Source organism: Pelodiscus sinensis, chromosome 20 (genome assembly GCF_052426305.1).
Source record: "Pelodiscus sinensis isolate ZL-2025 chromosome 20, ASM5242630v1, whole genome shotgun sequence".
NCBI classification, from domain to species: domain Eukaryota; kingdom Metazoa; phylum Chordata; order Testudines; family Trionychidae; genus Pelodiscus; species Pelodiscus sinensis.
In genome coordinates, this window is record NC_143071.1 from 2,994,584 (window position 1) to 3,014,433 (window position 19,850).

Genomic DNA, 19,850 nt, shown 5'->3' on the forward strand with positions numbered 1-19,850 from the left:
ACATGCAGATCCCAGGGCACTGCCTGCCCCACGCCCGGTCCCGGCGAAGCACAAGTAGTCCGGCTCCGGCTCCACAACGCACTTGACCAGCGCTCAGGCGCATGGACGGGGCTTCTCCTCCTCCCCAAGGCGTCACTCCTACGGCAGATACAACCAGAGGCTCCCAGCGCCGATCGCACCCCCTCCCAGCCACTCCCCCGCCCCGCCAAGCTTCCGTCGGGCGCCCCACCGGAAAACCCGGAAATACCCGACATGGCACACGTCCGGTATTTTCTGAATTTTTTTACCGGACAGAGGGTCCAAAAAAAATTCAACCGGTTGAATCCCGGGCACCTGGCAACGCTGCCCATCGCCCCCAAATGCTGGAACTGAACCCCCCGCCCGGGGATCACACGCTGGTCCAGGCGCAGGGACGCTGGGAGGCAAAGGTCCGATGCAAACACCCATGGCTCCAGTGACTTACCTGACGAGCCCACCCCAGCCACGGGGCAGGGCCACGCCCCAGCCGCTCATTCGCCCCCCTCGTCCAGCAGCTGCGTCTTGGCACTGACTTGGACCAATCTGGTTTATCTGTAGCCCTGTGGGAAGGCCTGTGCTAGGCCTGAACCAAAGCCGCCGTCTGCAGCCAGACTGACGAGCAGCAGCAGCAGCTGTAAGGCCTGGCCACATCCTCACATTCCACCTACATTGCATTCAAATAGAGAAGGGGATTTTGTCCTAATAGCCCCCCCCTGTCACCAGATAACGCAACAGATCTCAAGATGGGTAAAGAAAACTGAAGTCCCGCCGTTCGGTCTGGCGAGAAACTGCTTCTCCATAGCTGTGGCTGTGGAATCCTCATTCGATGACCATTGTCATTACACTTTCCTATTGTCGACTGTGCGATCTCTGTCTGGTTTGTAACTGTTTCATTTTGCTAGGTGTAAATCAATTACGGTGGCGGGGTATGATTGGTTAGGTAATTTTGCTATGATTGGTTAGTAACATTAGACTAAAAGAATTGGTTACAGTCTAGCTAAGCAGCGCTCAGGTTTCATTATATAAACTGGGGTCCAAAAAGTACTAGAAGAAGAAGGAAAAAAGCCAAAGGCTGGAAGAAGATGAAAGGGAAACGCGAACAGGAAGAGACACCAAGAAAAAGGGAGAAGACCTGGAAGAACTACTCCCCTCCAACACGCAGCCTAAGACCAGAGTGGCCAGGATGCTCCTGCACCACCCTGACGTGCAGCAGCTAAGATCCAGACACGCTGATCTTGCCTGGCCGACAGGGCAAGTCTGCCTGCTGGTATCGGGATTGGTGAGCATGACCCTGTGCGCTTAGCATGGGTATTCTGCTGGCTTGGGAACTGTCAATCAATAGAGGGTACGGATATTACTGGGTGAGGCTCTGGTAGTGGCTCAAGAGCCTGCCAACCCATGGGAAGTTCCGCCCTGAGCCCTAGGAATTGGGTAGGGGTGGGTATGTAAATTAATGGGGTTGCACCTCGAGCCCTAGGAATGGGGTAAAGGTGGGTGTGTCCCTGCAGAGTGGGAGGGATAGAGATATTTCTGCGGGGAACAGACTCACGGGGGGGAGGGGGACATAAAGCTGCCCTCTGGCACATGGCTGCCCACCTGCCACCATGCCCGCCCTTCGGGGGGAGAGAAGCCACCGTCAGGTCTAGGCTCCTGCAGCGGGAGCTCTGGCCCTGCCCGTCCTTAATGCACCGGCAAATCACCATCACGCCCCTCCTCCCCCACATGGGTTCCCCGTCCTGCCCCGCACCATAGTGTCTGCGCTGCCCATGGCACACGGAACCTCAGCCCCCCAACGTACGCTGCTGCCCCACCCCCTCCTGTCTGAAATACCAGGGAAGGGGGTGTCAAGGTCCAAGAAATAAACCCCCCAGGGAGGCCCACCCCAGAAGCACCGTAGATCCCATGCTGCCTGGAGCACCGTGCGCCGCTGACTGCCGAGATCCAGGGGGCCAAGCCAGCCCTAGCAGCTTTCGAATGACGAAGCACCGGAAGGCCCCGAGCGGCCTGGACTCCCTCTAACATCTTCCTTCCGTGTGCGGATGAAAACGTGTTCTGTGCACCGCCACCGGCGCAGATGTGCACCACCCACAGAAGCACAGGCTGCTGGCTGGCAGCGCTGTGGGCACTCTGCTAATCAGCTGGGTGGCACCTGAGTTTCTCCTGGGCGGCTTACAGGGACGCTGCTCCTGGCTGTCAGACGGGCGAATGATCCAAACACTGAGCCCCACGGCAGCGGGTGAGGGGGGAATCCCGGGGACAGGTGCTCACAGAGCATGGGGGGAGGGTCGAGCAAATTCCTACCCGATTTCTAGCCCTCGCATCACCGTGGCCAAAGACTGAAAAGCACTGGCAGCCTCCCGAGCCAGCCCTGGCTGCTTCCTTGCGGGTGGCGAGGGAGCAATTTCACAGCCAGGAACCCGCAGGTGACAGAGCTCGGGGCCTTTCCAAAGGGCACCATTGGCTCCTGAGTGAGGAGCGCTGGGGCTCCCGGGAGGGTGCTGCTTTGCTCCGGAGGATCACGGCACCCGGAGACAGCTGTGACGGGACCGTCACAAAGGCCAGAGCACGAAGAGCTGGCGGCACAGGCCGGCGGTGCTCTGCCCCGTGGACCCCCACAGACCAACGTGCATCCCCCAGTATCTGGACGCAGCTCTCGGCGCCTCGAGAAAATCCAGCGCACTCTCCGACATCCTCCGCCCCTCAGGCAGCGCTGCCCACTGCGCCCCGGAGCTCGTCTGGCAGCTGACCGACAAGAGGCTCCATCCAGCGGCTCAGACCTTTCTGCCGCCCATAAGGGTGTGGAACCTCCCGGCGCCAGAGCAAGGGAGCCTGGTGTTCTGCTGGCAGAAGCCACAGCAGCGCGCTTGCCGGGGAGTTTTTATGTAACATGCCGGGAAAAGCAGAGTGGAGGGGAGCAGCCTATGTTTATCAGACGTGATCAGCACAGTTACGAAACCAGCCCTGAAACAGAGCGGCGGAGACACGCAGGGGCCCGGCCAGACGCAAATCAAGCAGCAAACAGAAAATCTGGGTTAGAGGCCCAACCCCAGCCGAAGTCCCTGGGAACGGACACCCTCTCCCCCGGCACCCTGCACTAAAGGCTGCTGGCTACGGACAGAAGAGTGTGGCTGTGGAAACGGGTAACCAAGAAGCCTAAATCGCTACACGACTACACGCGGCTCCTGAGCCGGCTCCCGGGGATCTGGCTGCCTCCCCTCGCTGCTGCCCAGCGCAGGGCGGCAGGCGGAAGCTGTTACGCGTGGGAAGATGGCTTAAGCCGGCTCCCAGTGCACACCAGCTCTCAGGGAGCTGGCTGCTGCCCCGCATGTAACCGTGTAACGGCTGGAAGTTTCAGCTGTTCCACAGTTAGTCAATTACACACATTTGAACATCCTAGTGCTGGCCAGGGCGATGTGGCCCGTCCAAACGAAGGCTGCAAAGCAACACCCTGCTAGCCCCTTGGCTAGGGCATTGGGTCTATGTGCCATGGCAGCAGGGACAGTGTGACGGCGCGTTGGGGGTCCCCCGTCTCCTGCACCCCGAAATGGCACAAACAGACCGCACCAGCCGGTGTAATGGAGGTTGTTTATTGCCTCTCCAGGATACAGCACAGATGTAATCTGGTCACAGAGCTGGGCTAGGATGCCTCAGGCCCCCTTGAGATGGGGGAGACTGGGCCCCTAAACTCCAGTCCCCTTCCCTAGGCTGTCTCCTCCATGCTCACAGACAGCCAACAACTAACTAACCCTCTTCCAGCCCTGCCCCCCAGCCAGGGCAGCATTCCACCTTCCTTTGTTCCTCTCCATGGGGGGTGTCTGGCCACTGGTTTGCATAGTGACTCATCCTGTTTTGCTGGGTCGTGGTACCCACAGCAGCCAGTGGGGGTTACCCCAGAGCCAGCAGCATAGAAACCAGCCAGGTACCCCCACTACGTCACAGACAGTCAATGGGTCGGGCACTGGATATGAATTAGATACATCCCTGGAGAACAGGCCCCTCAATAGCTATTAGCCAAACTGGGCACAGACACAACCCCATGCTCCAGGCGTCCCCAACCCTCTGACGGCCCAAAGCTGGGAGTGAGTGAATCACTCGGTAGCGGCTTGTTCTGTTCCCTCCCTCTGCGGCACCTGGCACTGGCCACGGTCAGAGGCAGGCTGCTGGGCTGGCTGGACCCATGCTCTGACCCGCAGTGGCTGCTCTTATGGATTCCTGTTGCCTCTGCTTGCCCCTGCTCCGGAGCAGGCACGAGACTCACAGGGGCTCGCAGCCCGCTCTCCGGAAGGCGTCCAGCCCAGGGTCCCCACCGCCTCCTGGCTCGCCTGTGAAATGACCAGCACCGGCCGCCCCACACACCAGAGCGGATCCCCGAAAAGGAGGAAGGAAAAGGCTTTAGAGAGGGGCCAGAGGGACCTGGACAGATTAGAGGATTGGGCCACAAGAAATCGGATGAGGTTCAACAAGGACAAGTGCAGAGTCCTGCCCTAGGGACGGAAGAATCCCAAGTATTGGTACGGGCTGGGGACCGACTGGCTAAGTAGCAGTTCAGCAGAAAAGGCCCTGGGGGTTATAGTGGATGAGAAGCTGGAGATGAGTCAACAGGGCGCCCTTGTAGCCAAGAAGGCTAGTGGCATATTGGGGTGCATTAGGGGCATTGCCAGCAGATCTAGAAGTGATTATTCCCCTTTATTCGGCTCTGGTGAGGCCACATCTGGAGTATTGTGTCCAGTTCTGGGCCCCCCACTATGGAAAGGATGTGGACACATTGGAGAGGGTCCAGCGGAGGCAACCAAAATGCTGAGGGGGCTGGAGCACATGGCCTACGAGGAGAAGCTGAGGGATTTGGGTTTGTTTAGTCTGCAGAAGCGAAGAGCGAGGGGGGATTTGAGAGCAGCCTTCAACTCCCTGAAGGGAGGTTCCAAAGAGGCTGGAGAGAGGCTGTTCTCAGTGGGGCAGGTGGCAGAACAAGGAGCAATGGGCTCAAGTTGCAGTGGGGAGGTCTAGGTTGGATCTTAGGAAAAACTATTTCCCTAGGTGGGTGGGGAAGCGCTGGGCTGGGTTCCCTAGGGAGGGGGTGGAATCTCCATCCCTAGGGGTGTTTAAGTCCCTGCTTGACCAGGCCCTGGCTGGGCTGGCTGAGTTGGGTTGGTCCTGCTTTGGGCAGGGGGCTGGACTCGATGCCTCCTGGGGTCTCTCCCAGCCCTGGGACTCTAGGATTCTGTGCCTCACCCTAAGCCCAGAGGCCCCTAGGCCCCGCAGGGCCATGCTCTCTCTGCTTAGTGCGGGAAACGCCCCACCAGAGCGCAGCTCTCAGCAGGTAAATAGCAACGGAGACGGATTTTCAACTGTTTGGATGCAAATGGAGCAGCAAATGGGGGGGGACACATTTTAAAAGGGGCCTGGGCCCGGCCTCCAATTTCATGCAACACCCAACGGAGGCACCCCGCCGCGGAACCTGACCACCTCATTGGCTGGCGGCCGTCAGACGCACGTTTAAACGAGGGCTTCAGCACGCCTGGCCCCAGGTCCACAGACCAACCCCGTCTGGCTGCAGAGCTCCTCAAAGCACTGAGCCACAAGGGCAGGTCACCTCTTCATCGGCTAAGCCTCGCGGCCCCGGGGTGCTGGGCAGCACCTCTCTGAGCACATGTCACACACAGATAACAAGACCGGACCTCCCCACGCCGCCTCCCAGGAATCCGAGCTCTTCGACACGTTATCCTTGTCACAGGCCCCCCAGTGATTTATGAAATTTGGCCATTCGGGATACTTCAGGAATACTCAAACCAACGACCCGGGACTAGTCCTGTATGCTCTATAAGCTGGTTCTCGAAAGACATGTGACCAGAGCCACTTGGTGTTGGACTTGGTGTTGGAGGCTAAAGCGACTGGGACTTTTCAGTTTGGAAAAGAGGAGACCGAGGGGGGATATGATAGAGGTCTATAAAATCATGAGTGGGGTGGAGAGGGTGAATAAAAAAAAGTTCTTCATTAGTTCCCATAATATAAGGACTAGAGGACACCAAATGAAATTAATGGGTAGCAGGTTTAAAACTAATAAGCGAAAGTTCTTCTTCACACAGTGCGTAGTCAACCTGTGGAACTCCTTGCCACAGGAGGCTGTGAAGGCTAGGACTATAAGGGTACGTCTAAACTACATGCCTCCGTCGACGGAGGCATGTAGATTTGTGTATCTGAAAAAGGGAAATGAAGCCGTGATTAAAATAATCGTGGCTTCATTTAAATTTACATGGCTGCCGTGCTGAGCCGACAAACAGCTGATCAGCTGTTTGTCGGCTCCGGGCGCTAGTCTGGACGCTCCCCTGTTGACATGAAAGCCTTTTATCGACATCCCCTGTAAGCCTTTTATCGGCATCCTACAAGGCATAAGGGGGATGTCAATAAAAGGCTTTCAGGTCGGCGCGGCACGTCCAGACTAGCGCGCGGAGCCGACAAACAGCTGATCAGCTGTTTGTCGGCTCAGCGCGGCAGCCATGTAAATTTAAATGAAGCCGCAATTATTTAAATCGCGGCTTCATTTCCCTTTGTTGATCAGCCTAATCTACATGGCTCCATCGACGGAGGCATGGAGTCTAGACACACCCTAACAGAGTTTAAAGAGAAGCTCGATAATTTCATGGAGGGTTAGGTCCATAAAAGGCTATTAGCCAGGGGATAAAATGGTGTCCTTGGCCTCTGTTTGTCAGAGGCTGGAGAGGGATGGCAGGAGACAAATCGCTTGATCATTGTCTTCGGTCCACCCTCTCTGGTGCACCTGGCGCTGGGCACTGTCGGCAGACAGGATACTGGGCCAGATGGACCTTTGGTCTGACCCAGTATGGCTGCTCTTATGTTCTTATCTTGGATCTGGTAGTTTCCCCGGGGAAGGGCAGTGCTAAACAAAGGGTTCCCACTCTGGGGGAAAGTCTGTTTAAGCCATGGGCAGCCATCGGGGCTTTGAGTTTGGCTGGCCTTTGAAGCTGCCTGGACCACTGTAAAAGGAGACACTTGTAGAAACCTGGCACCAAAGGACTCTGAAAAAGCTGTAGACCTGGTGCAGAGTAAAGATCAGCTCTGACTTGAAGCTATTACCCGAACAGCTGATCTTATCTGGGGTATGAATTTGCATGTGAGCAGTTAGTATATTCGGGTTAGCTGGCAGGGGGAGGGGGAGGCTATTTTAACTTAGTCACTTATTTTGATTTGACCATTTTCACTTCAATCCTACTTTTTATACTTAATAAAACACGTTTGTTTATTATCAAGCCCAGGTCATTGTTAGCTGGGTGGGGGGCGACCACCGTGCACCTCTCTCTTTCATAAAGGGGCAGACACGAGCTTGCTCGGTGGAAACACTGCCTCAGAAGAAGATGGATTTCTCTGGGGGGTTGGCCCGCTTGGGATCTGTGTTGCTCTGCCGGCGGGTGGAAGCCCCCACTCTGGGCCTTGCCGGGGGGAGACCAGAGGATCTGGCCCCGCAGGACAGGGTGGCGGGGAGCCCCTAAGGACAGGAAGGCGGGCGTCAGTGCCACGATCGGCACCCCGGGGAACAAACCCCAGGGGATTTCTGTGAACCCGCCCCCCACCCCCGCCACAGGCCTCTCCACACCCACCCAAAGCTGTAGGGCGCCTGGCCGGCACGCTAGAAAACCTGGTCCCTGCACCGCGGCGTTCCAGTGCCATGGACCTGTCAGATAAACGTGCTGGCATGACCCCGCCCAGCCACCGGACCCATGGGGGGAGGTTTTGCCTGTTGGACACCAGCCCCTCAGCTGGGACGCCCTGTGGACCATGCCAGACCCCCGGCCGGGCCCGCCCTCTGGCTCTCTCCTCTGATCGCGCCTCCTCCCCCCTCCCGCCGCAGCGCGTCCCCCTCGCCAGCCCACACGGTGCCACGGGAATGGGGGGTGTTCGGCAGCAGCACAGCATGTCCGCGCCACGGGGCAGCCGGCTGCTGCCATTTGCCCCCAGGAGGGCAAATTCCTCATCAGCCAGGGAACAGGCGTGTGTGAGGCACCCTGGCCCGTGGGAACGGGCCCTTCCCTAGCTCTGGCTCCATTCACATGATACGGAGTCGAGGGGGGGGTCCCCATCTCCACCACCAGCCCAGGCCGGGCTCCGTGGATCGTGGCAGAAGCAGCTTCGTTCCCACACTGCAGAAGAGAAGAGACTGGAGCCTGCACCTGCTGCACAGCCGGCCTGCTCCGCTTGCCCCCCCCCCCCCGCCAGGAGGGCCTGTCCCCACTGCAGCGATGTTCCCGGCCTTCCGTAGGGGCCTGCAGGGAGCAGAGCCGACGAACGACCAGGAAGCCTAAAACGCTGATGAACTCAGAGAGGTTTGTGCTGGAGAGAATTTCCATAGGCTGGATGCAGCTGGTCCCGCAGACAGAGGGGGCCACGGAGGGAGCCAGGACCCCTGGGTTCAAATCTCAGCTCTGCCATGGACCTTGCAGGAAATCAGGTTGGCACTCGTGCCTCAGTTTCCCCAGGTGTTAACTAGGGGCCCATGACACTAACCCCCTTCCTGAGAGGGCTGACGGTGCTGGATAACTGCTACGCAATACTGCAAGACGTCCGAGCTGCCTTGGGCCACAGTGCCAGGACTCCCCAGAGGAAAGCGCTCTCCCTGCCACACCAGCCCTGAGGGCAGGGGTAGGCAATCATTTTTGATGGGGTCGCACTTTTCTGTGGAGGGAGTTGCAGGGTCTGAGATGGAGGGTGGGTGCAGAAGGGAGCTCGGGGTGGGGTCTGGGGGGAGTTTGAGTGCAGGAGGGGGTTGTGATCTGGGGCAGGGGGTGGGGTGCAGGCGGGGTGCTGATTTGGGGGTGCAGGACAGGATTCTGGCCTGGGGCAGGCGTGTGGGAGGGGGTGCAGGGTCTGGGTGGGAGTTGTGACCTGGGGCAGGGGGTGCAGAGGGTCTGGGTGGTGCCCTGGGGCAGGGAGTTGGGTGCCGGCAGCAATGGGGTGCCAGAGGCAGGCTGTGGCCGGGAGCCGCTTACCCAGGTGGTTCCCAGCCAGCAGCCCAGCGGGACCCTGCCGCAGCCCCAAGCCGCTCACAGTGGCTGGCTGCTGGGACCTTGTGGCTCTCTGCTCCGAGCACCCACCCCTGGCACAAGCATCGCAGCTCCCATTGGCCAGAAATCCCCAGCCCGCCCCACCCCCCCCCCCACACACGTGGCGCTAGCCGCTGTGAACAGCCTGGGAGCCTGCCTGAGGGTCCCGGCAGGCCGAGGCCGGGCCCTGGCCTAGAGTCACGCCTGTAAGAGCCCACCGCCAGGCCCGGAACGCCCTGGGAGCTTCCACGGGCTCCTTCCCCCCCGGAGAAAGGCTCCGAGCTGCGTGTGCGCTGGCGTGGCCCAAAGGGCAAACACCACACGCGTGCGAGCCCCACGACGTCGGTCCGCACAACCCCAGTCGCCGTGCGCGTCGTGTACATGCCCAGTGCTGCCCGTGCAAACCCCAGTCGCCGTGCGCGTCGTGTACATGCCCAGTGCTGCCCGTGCAAACCCCAGTCGCCGTGCGCACCGTGTACACGCCCAGTGCTGCCCGTGCAAACCCCAGTCGCCGTGCGCACCGTGTACACGCCCAGTGCTGCCCGTGCAAACCCCAGTCGCCGTGCGCGCCGTGTACACGCCCAGTGCTGCCCGTGCAAACCCCAGTCGCCGTGCGCGCCGTGTACACGCCCAGTGCTGCCCGTGCAAACCCCAGTCGCCGTGCGCGCCGTGTACACGCCCAGTGCTGCCCGTGCAAACCCCAGTCGCCATGCGCGTCGTGTACATGCCCAGTGCTGCCCGTGCAAACCCCAGTCGCCGTGCGCGTCGTGTACACGCCCAGTGCTGCCCGTGCAAACCCCAGTCGCCGTGCGTGCCGTGTACACGCCCAGTGCTGCCCGTGCAAACCCCAGTCGCCATGCGCGTCGTGTACATGCCCAGTGCTGCCCGTGCAAACCCCAGTCGCCGTGCGCGTCGTGTACACGCCCAGTGCTGCCCGTGCAAACCCCAGTCGCCGTGCGCGTCGTGTACACGCCCAGTGCTGCCCGTGCAAACCCCAGTCGCCGTGCGCGCCGTGTACATGCCCAGTGCTGCCCGTGCAAACCCCAGTCGCCGTGCGCGTCGTGTACACGCCCAGTGCTGCCCGTGCAAACCCCAGTCGCCGTGCGCGTCGTGTACATGCCCAGTGCTGCCCGTGCAAACCCCAGTCGCCGTGCGCGCCGTGTACACGCCCAGTGCTGCCCGTGCAAACCCCAGTCGCCGTGCGCGCCGTGTACACGCCCAGTGCTGCCCGTGCAAACCCCAGTCGCCGTGCGCGCCGTGTACACGCCCAGTGCTGCCCGTGCAAACCCCAGTCGCCGTGCGCGCCGTGTACACGCCCAGTGCTGCCCGTGCAAACCCCAGTCGCCGTGCGCGCCGTGTACACGCCCAGTGCTGCCCGTGCAAACCCCAGTCGCCGTGCGCGCCGTGTACACGCCCAGTGCTGCCCGTGCAAACCCCAGTCGCCGTGCGCGCCGTGTACACGCCCAGTGCTGCCCGTGCAAACCCCAGTCGCCGTGCGCGTCGTGTACACGCCCAGTGCTGCCCGTGCAAACCCCAGTCGCCGTGCGCGCCGTGTACACGCCCAGTGCTGCCCGTGCAAACCCCAGTCGCCGTGCGCGCCGTGTACACGCCCAGTGCTGCCCGTGCAAACCCCAGTCGCCGTGCGCGTCGTGTACATGCCCAGTGCTGCCCGTGCAAACCCCAGTCGCCGTGCGCACCGTGTACACGCCCAGTGCTGCCCGTGCAAACCCCAGTCGCCGTGCGCGTCGTGTACACGCCCAGTGCTGCCCGTGCAAACCCCAGTCGCCATGCGCGTCGTGTACATGCCCAGTGCTGCCCGTGCAAACCCCAGTCGCCATGCGCGTCGTGTACATGCCCAGTGCTGCCCGTGCAAACCCCAGTCGCCGTGCGCGTCGTGTACACGCCCAGTGCTGCCCGTGCAAACCCCAGTCGCCGTGCGTGCCGTGTACACGCCCAGTGCTGCCCGTGCAAACCCCAGTCGCCATGCGCGTCGTGTACATGCCCAGTGCTGCCCGTGCAAACCCCAGTCGCCGTGCGCGTCGTGTACACGCCCAGTGCTGCCCGTGCAAACCCCAGTCGCCGTGCGCGTCGTGTACACGCCCAGTGCTGCCCGTGCAAACCCCAGTCGCCGTGCGCGCCGTGTACATGCCCAGTGCTGCCCGTGCAAACCCCAGTCGCCGTGCGCGTCGTGTACACGCCCAGTGCTGCCCGTGCAAACCCCAGTCGCCGTGCGCGTCGTGTACATGCCCAGTGCTGCCCGTGCAAACCCCAGTCGCCGTGCGCGCCGTGTACACGCCCAGTGCTGCCCGTGCAAACCCCAGTCGCCGTGCGCGCCGTGTACACGCCCAGTGCTGCCCGTGCAAACCCCAGTCGCCGTGCGCGCTGTGTACACGCCCAGTGCTGCCCGTGCAAACCCCAGTCGCCGTGCGCGCCGTGTACACGCCCAGTGCTGCCCGTGCAAACCCCAGTCGCCGTGCGCGCCGTGTACACGCCCAGTGCTGCCCGTGCAAACCCCAGTCGCCGTGCGCGCCGTGTACACGCCCAGTGCTGCCCGTGCAAACCCCAGTCGCCGTGCGCGCCGTGTACACGCCCAGTGCTGCCCGTGCAAACCCCAGTCGCCGTGCGCGCCGTGTACACGCCCAGTGCTGCCCGTGCAAACCCCAGTCGCCGTGCGCGCCGTGTACACGCCCAGTGCTGCCCGTGCAAACCCCAGTCGCCGTGCGCGCCGTGTACACGCCCAGTGCTGCCCGTGCAAACCCCAGTCGCCGTGCGCACCGTGTACACGCCCAGTGCTGCCCGTGCAAACCCCAGTCGCCGTGCGCGCCGTGTACACGCCCAGTGCTGCCCGTGCAAACCCCAGTCGCCGTGCGCGCCGTGTACACGCCCAGTGCTGCCCGTGCAAACCCCAGTCGCCGTGCGCGCCGTGTACACGCCCAGTGCTGCCCGTGCAAACCCCAGTCGCCGTGCGCGCCGTGTACACGCCCAGTGCTGCCCGTGCAAACCCCAGTCGCCGTGCGTGCCGTGTACACGCCCAGTGCTGCCCGTGCAAACCCCAGTCGCCGTGCGCGCCGTGTACACGCCCAGTGCTGCCCGTGCAAACCCCAGTCGCCGTGCGTGCCGTGTACACGCCCAGTGCTGCCCGTGCAAACCCCAGTCGCCGTGCGCGCCGTGTACACGCCCAGTGCTGCCCGTGCAAACCCCAGTCGCCGTGCGCGCCGTGTACACGCCCAGTGCTGCCCGTGCAAACCCCAGTCGCCGTGCGCGTCGTGTACACGCCCAGTGCTGCCCGTGCAAACCCCAGTCGCCGTGCGTGCCGTGTACACGCCCAGTGCTGCCCGTGCAAACCCCAGTCGCCGTGCGCACCGTGTACACGCCCAGTGCTGCCCGTGCAAACCCCAGTCGCCGTGCGCACCGTGTACACGCCCAGTGCTGCCTGTGCAAACCCCAGTCGCCGTGCGCGCCGTGTACACGCCCAGTGCTGCCCGTGCAAACCCCAGTCGCCGTGCGCGCCGTGTACACGCCCAGTGCTGCCCGTGCAAACCCCAGTCGCCGTGCGCGCCGTGTACACGCCCAGTGCTGCCTGTGCAAACCGGGGTCAAGCCACCCCATCGCCTCCTTGGCGCGAACAATAAAAAAGACCCTCCCCCCCCAGGTTTGTATCTACGCCGCCCTACGCTGTGTCTAGAGCCAGGCCCGCAAGCACCCCCGGCTTGGGCTGCTTGCTGGTTTCAGAGGCGGGGGGCGGGGAGGCAGGGCAAGACAATCAATGGATCAATTAAAAAAATAAATAAGGGGCTTCCCCCCTCCCCCACCCGCGGCATTTGCTTCTGATTCACACAGTTTGCTGCGCAAGAAATGCCAAGAAACTGGCGGTGCTGGATTCTGCGGCGCCAACGTGCAGGCAGCTCTCGGGGCCTAGCCGCCGGCCCAGCCCAAGCACCAGCCAGAACATCTTGCACGAGGAACGTTCTTCCTCCTGCCCTCCGCAGCCACGTGGATCGGGCCCGGTTCTGCTCAGCCGGTGGTGAGAAATGCTTCCGACAATCCACTTGCCTGCCCCGGACTTTCTCTTCACTCCTGTCGCTGGGACGCCCCCGGCCCCAGGGAGTGACCAGATGTTACCAGAGAGAAACATTGTGGGTAGAAGGGAAGGAGCCGGAAAGCAGGACTCTGCTCCCAACAGCCTCGGCCCCTCTTCCCCTGCCGGCGGGGCTACGGCTCGCAGGGACGTCTGTTCCCCTCCCCAGCAGGCCCAAGCGGCAGGGTTTAAAGGCACCGACCGGGGGGACACGCAGCCCAAGTTTGCACCTTGAGCGGAACTGAATTCCCAGCCATGACGACAGAACCATCTGCGGCTCCCACCCCCGGCATCACCTGCCCATCAACCGTCGCCTCCCACGGCTGCCTAGCGGCACCCTGGCCAGCTGTCTGCCTGCGGAGGGGCCGCCGGCATCTGGCAGCATGTGGCCCAGAGGGCTCCAGTCCCCCTCTGCAGAGCGGCAGGTGACCACTGTGCAGGGGAAGATGCCAGCCTGCAGCAAACTCCACAGAGCGGTACATGGGAGAGAGATTCCAATGCCACCCAGCTGATTAGCAGAGCGCCCCCAGCCGGCAGGACATGTTTCTTCTGGTGGGGCACACCTGCACACGCCCTCACACACATGACAACATTTCTTCTGCACAGGGATGGAAAAAAACCGGCGAGAACACCGCCCTCCTCCCTTCGCTCCCCACGTGTGCCGATCGGCGCGCAGCACCCGGGGCTCCTGCCCACGATGCCCACCGCCCGCGAGAGGGGTGCCCAGGTGGGGAGGAGCTCACCTCCCCACGTGCCCCGAGAGCGAGCCCCACACCGCACACGACCCCTGCACAGGACTGGGAGAAGGCGGCGAGAGCCCCATTGACCGGAGAGGCTGTGAGCCGGGAGCTGCCATCCGACAGCCCAGCAGCGCCGCCCGACGGCCCTTCCCCCAGGCGAGCTCGCTGCTTCCGGCAGACTGAACGTCACTGGTTTCTTCCACGCGCGGATGTGTGCACCAGCCTGGACGGGGCAGGCGAGGCAGAGGCAGAGGGGAGCTTTTGCGGCAGAGACATTGGCTCCGAGGCCCACCCTGGCTAGGTCGGGGCATCATTGCGGGCACCCTGTGTCCTCCCCGGAAGGGGTGACCCCCTCAGGGTCGGCCCATGGGAGTCAGGCCTTGGTTCCATCTCTGTGCGATGCCATGGACAGGCTGGGGGAGGCTTCTGACCCTGTGTGATGTAGCGGGCAGGCCATAGCCTCTGGGCACCCACCGGTGGCTGTGTGTGGGCTGGGGGCAGGGCCGACTTATCCATTAGGCACAGTAGGCACAGTGCCTAGGGCCCATGAAAGTCATAATGCGGCCCTGGCTGGGGGTGACCCCTACTGGCTGGTACCTGTAGCACTGCCCAGCAGGACGGCTGCCTTAAGTCACTGTAGGCAAAAAGACCCAACCTGTCCGACCAGTTGAGGGCAGGCAGGGAACAAAGGAAGGGAGGTTTCAGGGGGAAAGGGCAGTTGTTGGCTGGGAAACATGAAAGAAGCAGCCTTAGCTGAGGGTCTAGTGATGACAATGGACCCCCTAATCCAAGGGGTCTGAGGCATCCTGGCCCTGACCCCTGAAACCACATGCCGTCTGTGCGGGGCTGTGTCCTGGAGGAGCAATAAACCCTTTCTATACTACTGGTTGGCGGAGTCTCATCTTGCTGCAGACGGGGTGCAGGATCGGGGGGGTACCCGGCGTGCCGCCACACCCTGCTCGGTAGGGGTGCTCAGTGGTACCCCCTTTATCCCCGTGGAGGTACCCACATGGGAGAACAGGATCAGGACCCAAATGAGCAGTGAGGGGCCGGGGGGGGAGGAGAATGACAGTGCAGCCCATCAGGTGGAAAACAAGGAGGGGAATCGTCACCCCAATTATCTGCCCTCTCCCCTGCATGGGGGAGTCGGCTTAAGGCTCCTTCCACCTCACAGAACACCCCACCCCGCAGTCAAACCTCCAGACTGGCACTGGCAGGGGCGGAGTGCCCCATGGACACGCCCAAGGAAGTTGCCGGCTGGGATTTGCAAAGGAGCCTGCAGTTCTCCCAGAAATCCAGTAAGAGGCAGGCCCTGGGTCAGTTGCAGCTTCAGCCTTGCTTGGTAAGATCCATCGAGTCCTCAGTATGGCGCTGAGTTTGCACAAAGTCTCTGCATGTCGACTGGGTGGGGCGTGATTACCGGGTCTGGCTTGGGGATGAGCCAAGCTAGAACGAGGGAGGTTCTGGAGGCATTTGGGAAGCCAAGAGGAGCGTGGGCGATACCTGAGCACTGAATCCCAAAGGGTGGAATATCTGCAGGCGACAGTAGGGGCCAGGGGAGAAGGGTCGTGGATCAAGAGCCAACAGCACAGGGAGCGGAATGGACAGAGGTATTCTGAGGCATTTCTGCAGCCAAACCGTTAGTGATGGACAAGCGGCATAACCCACCTGCAGCACATTCATAGGTGACAGCTTTAAGACAAACCAAAGGAGGCATTAACAGGGGTGTTGTGAGCCAGACACGAGAGTCGTTCTTCCTCTCTACTCTGTGCTGATTAGGCCTCAGTTGGAGGATTGTGTCCAGTTCTGGGCACCACATTTCAGGAAAGATGTGGAGAAGGTCCAGAGAAGAGCAACAAAAATGACCAAAGGTCTAGAGAACAGGAGCTAGGAGGGGAAACTGAAGGAACTGGGCTTGTTTAGTTTAGAAAAGAGAAGGCTGAGAGGGGACATGAGAGCCGTGTGCAAGTATCTAACAGGGTATCACAAGGAGGAGGGAGAAAAATTGTTCTCCTTGACCTCTGAGGACAGGACAAGAGGCAAGGGGCTTAAATTGCAGCAAGCAAGGTTTAGGTTGAATATTAGGAAAAATGTCGTAGTTGTCAGGGTGGTGAAACACTGGAGTAAGTTGCCAAGGGAGGTTGTGGAATCTCCATCACTGGAGATATTGAAGAGCAGGTTAAACAGAGACCTGTCAGGGATGATCTAGACGGTGCTTGGTCCTGCCGTGAGGGGAGGGGACTGGACTTGATGACCTCTTGGGGTCCCTTCCTGTTCAAGGAGTCTATGATCCTTCACACAACACACCATCAACCTGTGGAACTCCTCGCAAGAGGATGTTGTGAAGGCCAAGACTATAACAGGGCTCAAAAAAGAGCTAGATACATTCATGGAGGATAGATCCATGGATGGCTATTAGCCAGGATGGGCAGGGATGGTGTCACGTGATGATTCTCGGTTCTGTTCACTCCCTCTGGCGCCCCTGGCATTGGCCACTGTCAGCAGACAGGACACTGGGCTAGATGGGCCTTGTCTGAGCCAGTCTGGCCGTTCTTATGTTCACCGAGCTGGGGAGCCATAGTGAAGTTATCTGTTCAGGGAGGCCTGGAGCAGGAATACAGCCAGGCAGGCAAAACTAAAGGGGCAGTCCCAGCTGCGGCACGGCAGGTGCCCTCTGCCCCCGCAACGCCACCCTTCCCTCATCTGTGACGCAGTGAAACCAATGCCAGCGCTCAATGTGCCCTGCCACGACCTCCCTCTGGGACCCGCTGATGACTTACTTCCACCGGCAACCTCTTAGCTGTTTGCAAAGTTCTGACAGTCCTTGCTCCTGGGCCCAGTGCCCCAGCCTACCAGCAACCCCTGGAGCTACAGCGCCGCATCCACCTGGAACCTTCCTGGGTTGGGGGCTGTTTTTTTAAAGGACCCCAAATTAGCTTCACCCAGCACCTCCCCTGCCAATTTTTGTGCGTTGACAACGACATTTGCTCACATGAAAGCCCTTTTATTCCCTCCCGCCCAGACCTAGCGAGACCCCTGGACCCCCCGAGCCGGGGACTCTGCAAACTGACCAGACACAACAGCACCAAGCAAACAAACGGAAGGAACAGAGAACACGATTCCCCCCCCCCTTTAATGTCTTGCACTGACAGTAATTGTAGGTGTCATTTGTACCAACAAGCAAAACCGCTCAGACGCCAGCCAGGGTGCAATCGGTCTCCATGGTGAGCAGCGCAGTGCAGGGCGAATCCCCCAACCAGATAGATTTGGGAGATGACTGCATCCATTTAAGCTCGGCGGATGAGAGTAGGGTCTCAGCTGAGGCCTTTGCTATCACCAGCCGTACAATATTTTTGGTGCCAATAAAGGGAGCACAAATCAACCTCGACAAGAGGGTGCCGTCCCCTGGGAATCAACCTGCTTTTGTTTCTTTACAAACCCCCCAGCGTGGCGAGGGGAGGCATGGTTACAACTTGGGCGAGATGCACAGACATTTTATTTTCCAAGGGAGGGCGGGGGAGGGGGGAGAGGGTCCCATTTGTAACAGGCAGGCTCTGGAGCAAGGCAGTCAGACCTGTCTGCAATGCAAGCTGCTGGGGCTGGCTGTGGCGATGGACCCTTTGCCAATACACTGGTTTTGCAGCTGCAGATGGATGAGCTCTTCGCACAAAGCCTGCTGGGAGCCCATCTCGCCAACGGGTGGCTTGGTTGGGTACGTCAAGCGAACACGCACCCAGACGTGTTAGCCCCCTGGTTTGGTAAACGCAGCAATAGCTGCCCGGAGGGAGAGGCTGGTGCGTTGCTCCCCCGCCTGCTCCAAGCGCCAAAATCAATCTCTCCTGGCTGCAGAGTCGGCCCTGAGGCTGGGGCGGTTTCTGCCAGGCCCCCCTCGCTCCATCCGCGTCAACAACTCCCAGAGGGGCGACACGCACCACGGCGGGGGCAGCTTTGCGCGCTCCGCGGCCGGCTGGCTGTGCGCTCCCGCAGGCGGAACGCAGCCTCGGCCTTGGCACAGCTGCTTACATAACAGCCCACTCCCCAGCCTGCCTGCCGGCCCCGCCGCCAGCCCTGGGGCCGAGTCCCCTCCCGCACGCTAGCAAACCGACGCCAACTCACCGGCTTTCCCTAGCGAGCCAGCCGCTCCTCGCTGCTCCTAGGACCCCGGCGACTGCCCGCGGACACCCCTTGGGAACCACATTCCTGGGGCTCCACGCGCGGCGCTCTCCGCCGCCACCAGCCCTTTCTAAACCCTCCAGAGGCAGCCCGGCCGCCCGGCTCCCGAAGCCCGGCTCCCTCCGGCTGCTGCAGACAGCGCAGGGCCGCGCCAGGCTCTCAGCGGCGCGGGGCGCGCCTGCCCGGGTCCAGGGGAGAGCATGGAAGTGGCACGGCAGGGGAGGAGAGGCCCGGTCCTGTTTCGTTCCTAGCGCGGCTGAGAAGCCCCGCACCAGCTGCAGCTGCAGCTCCGGCCGGGAACGCGCCCCCCCCCCCCCCCCCCCCCCCGACAATACAAACAAATGCCCCGCAAGACTGTGCGGGGTGAAATCACGCGCACCGGACCCAGCCCGGCCCGCTGCGGGGAGAGCCGGTTTCTCCCTTCCAGCACCGACATCGCTCACCTGCCCAGGGGTCCGCGGGAGCCGAGCCAGCCCCGGCGCTGCTGGACCATCGCCCCCCCGAGAAGCCCCGGCTCAAAGAAACCGAGGAAGGGGGAAGCCGCTGAGGTTGGGCTCCATCGCGGACAGAACGTCCCAGGGCCCCGGCTCGGCTCGAACCAGCCCCTCCCCTTAGGGCTGCAGAGCCACGCCACTGGGGGGGGGCGCTCCATGCCATCCCCCCCCCCCCCGCGGCTCCCAGCCGTCGGGGGCAGAAACGCCCAGCTGCGCCCTGCACCGTCCGGCCAGGCAGAGCCCCGTGGCCCGCCGGGGAGCCCACCCTAGACACACGCCAGGGCTGCCCCGTTACCTCTGTCCAGGGAAGGCGCCCCCTCCCCGGAGGCTGCGAAATCCGGGGGGCCCCGGGCGGGCGCCAGCCCCGTAGCTCCCTAGCCCATCCCGGCCCGTCGCTGGCCCACTCGAGCGAGCGAGCCACAAACCAGCAATCAAGGCGCAAATAAAGAGCTAACGGGGGGGGGGGGGGATCAGCGCCCCCGGGGTCTGCCGGGGGGTCAGGAAGGTGAATTGGGTGAAAGAAAAGAGGGGGGCCGAGCAGGCGGGGGGGGGGGGCCGAGCAGGCGGGGAAGGGGGGCTGAGCAGGCGGGGGGGGGGGGGCGTGTGCCAAGCGCATGCACCTGCGGCGGGGCCAGGAGCCGGGCGGGGCGGGGCGCGGCGGGGGCACTCACCGGGCTCGAGGTGCGAGCTGAAGGCGAAGCCGGGGGGCAGGAAGGGGGCCGACATGGCCAGAGCCAGGCGCGCTGCAGCCATCGCGGGAGCCTAGCGGAGCCGCAGCGCCTCCTGCCCCAGCCGGGCCCGCGGGGGCGCGGGGAGCCGGGGCGGCAGCGGGGCCGCGGCGCGGGGCAGGGGCCGGGGCTGGGACCGGGATCGGCCGCGGGGCTGCTGCGGGGCTGACCCTGGGCGCGGCGGCGGCATCGCCATCTTGCTGCGCTCCCGGCCGCGGCTCCGCAGCGAGCGGGGCGGGGAGCGGGGGGCTCGGCCAGCCGCGGCCCGGAGCATCCTGCGCCCCGCCCGGCGCTGCGCGGCTGGGAGCGGGAGGAGGGGGCTGGGGCAGGGGGCTGGGGGAGGGGCCTAATGCAAGAGAGGGGGGGCTAGTGCGGGGAGCTAGGGGAGGGGAACTGGGGCAAGTGGGGGTAAGTGCAGGAGGGGGCTAGGGGAGGGGCCTAGTGCTAGAGGAGGGGGCTAGGGCAGGAGGGGGCTAGGGCAGGAGAGGGGCCTAGTGCTAGAGGAGGGGGGCTGGAGGAGAGGGGCTAGAGGAGGGGGCTAGGGCAGGTGGGGGCTGGAGGAGAGG

The 19,850-nt window shown here is 62.3% G+C and overlaps 1 protein-coding gene across 4 annotated transcripts in view; it reads right to left on the minus strand.

The window, feature by feature from the left end:
• LMTK1 (lemur tail kinase 1) overlaps positions 1 to 19,512 on the minus strand; it is a 60,369-nt gene extending 40,857 nt beyond the window's left edge. For 2 of the 4 annotated variants that reach the window (XM_089771835.1, XM_089771834.1), the window contains exon 1: positions 19,228 to 19,512. In XM_089771835.1, coding sequence (XP_089627961.1) covers positions 19,228 to 19,309 — 82 coding nt within the window. In that variant the 5' untranslated portion in view covers positions 19,310 to 19,512. Of the gene's footprint in view, positions 1 to 18,505; positions 18,629 to 19,227 lie in introns of those variants that run through there. The other 2 variants (XM_075904067.2, XM_089771836.1) reach the window with 2 other exon arrangements.
• Between the last annotated feature and the right edge of the window lie 338 nt (positions 19,513 to 19,850).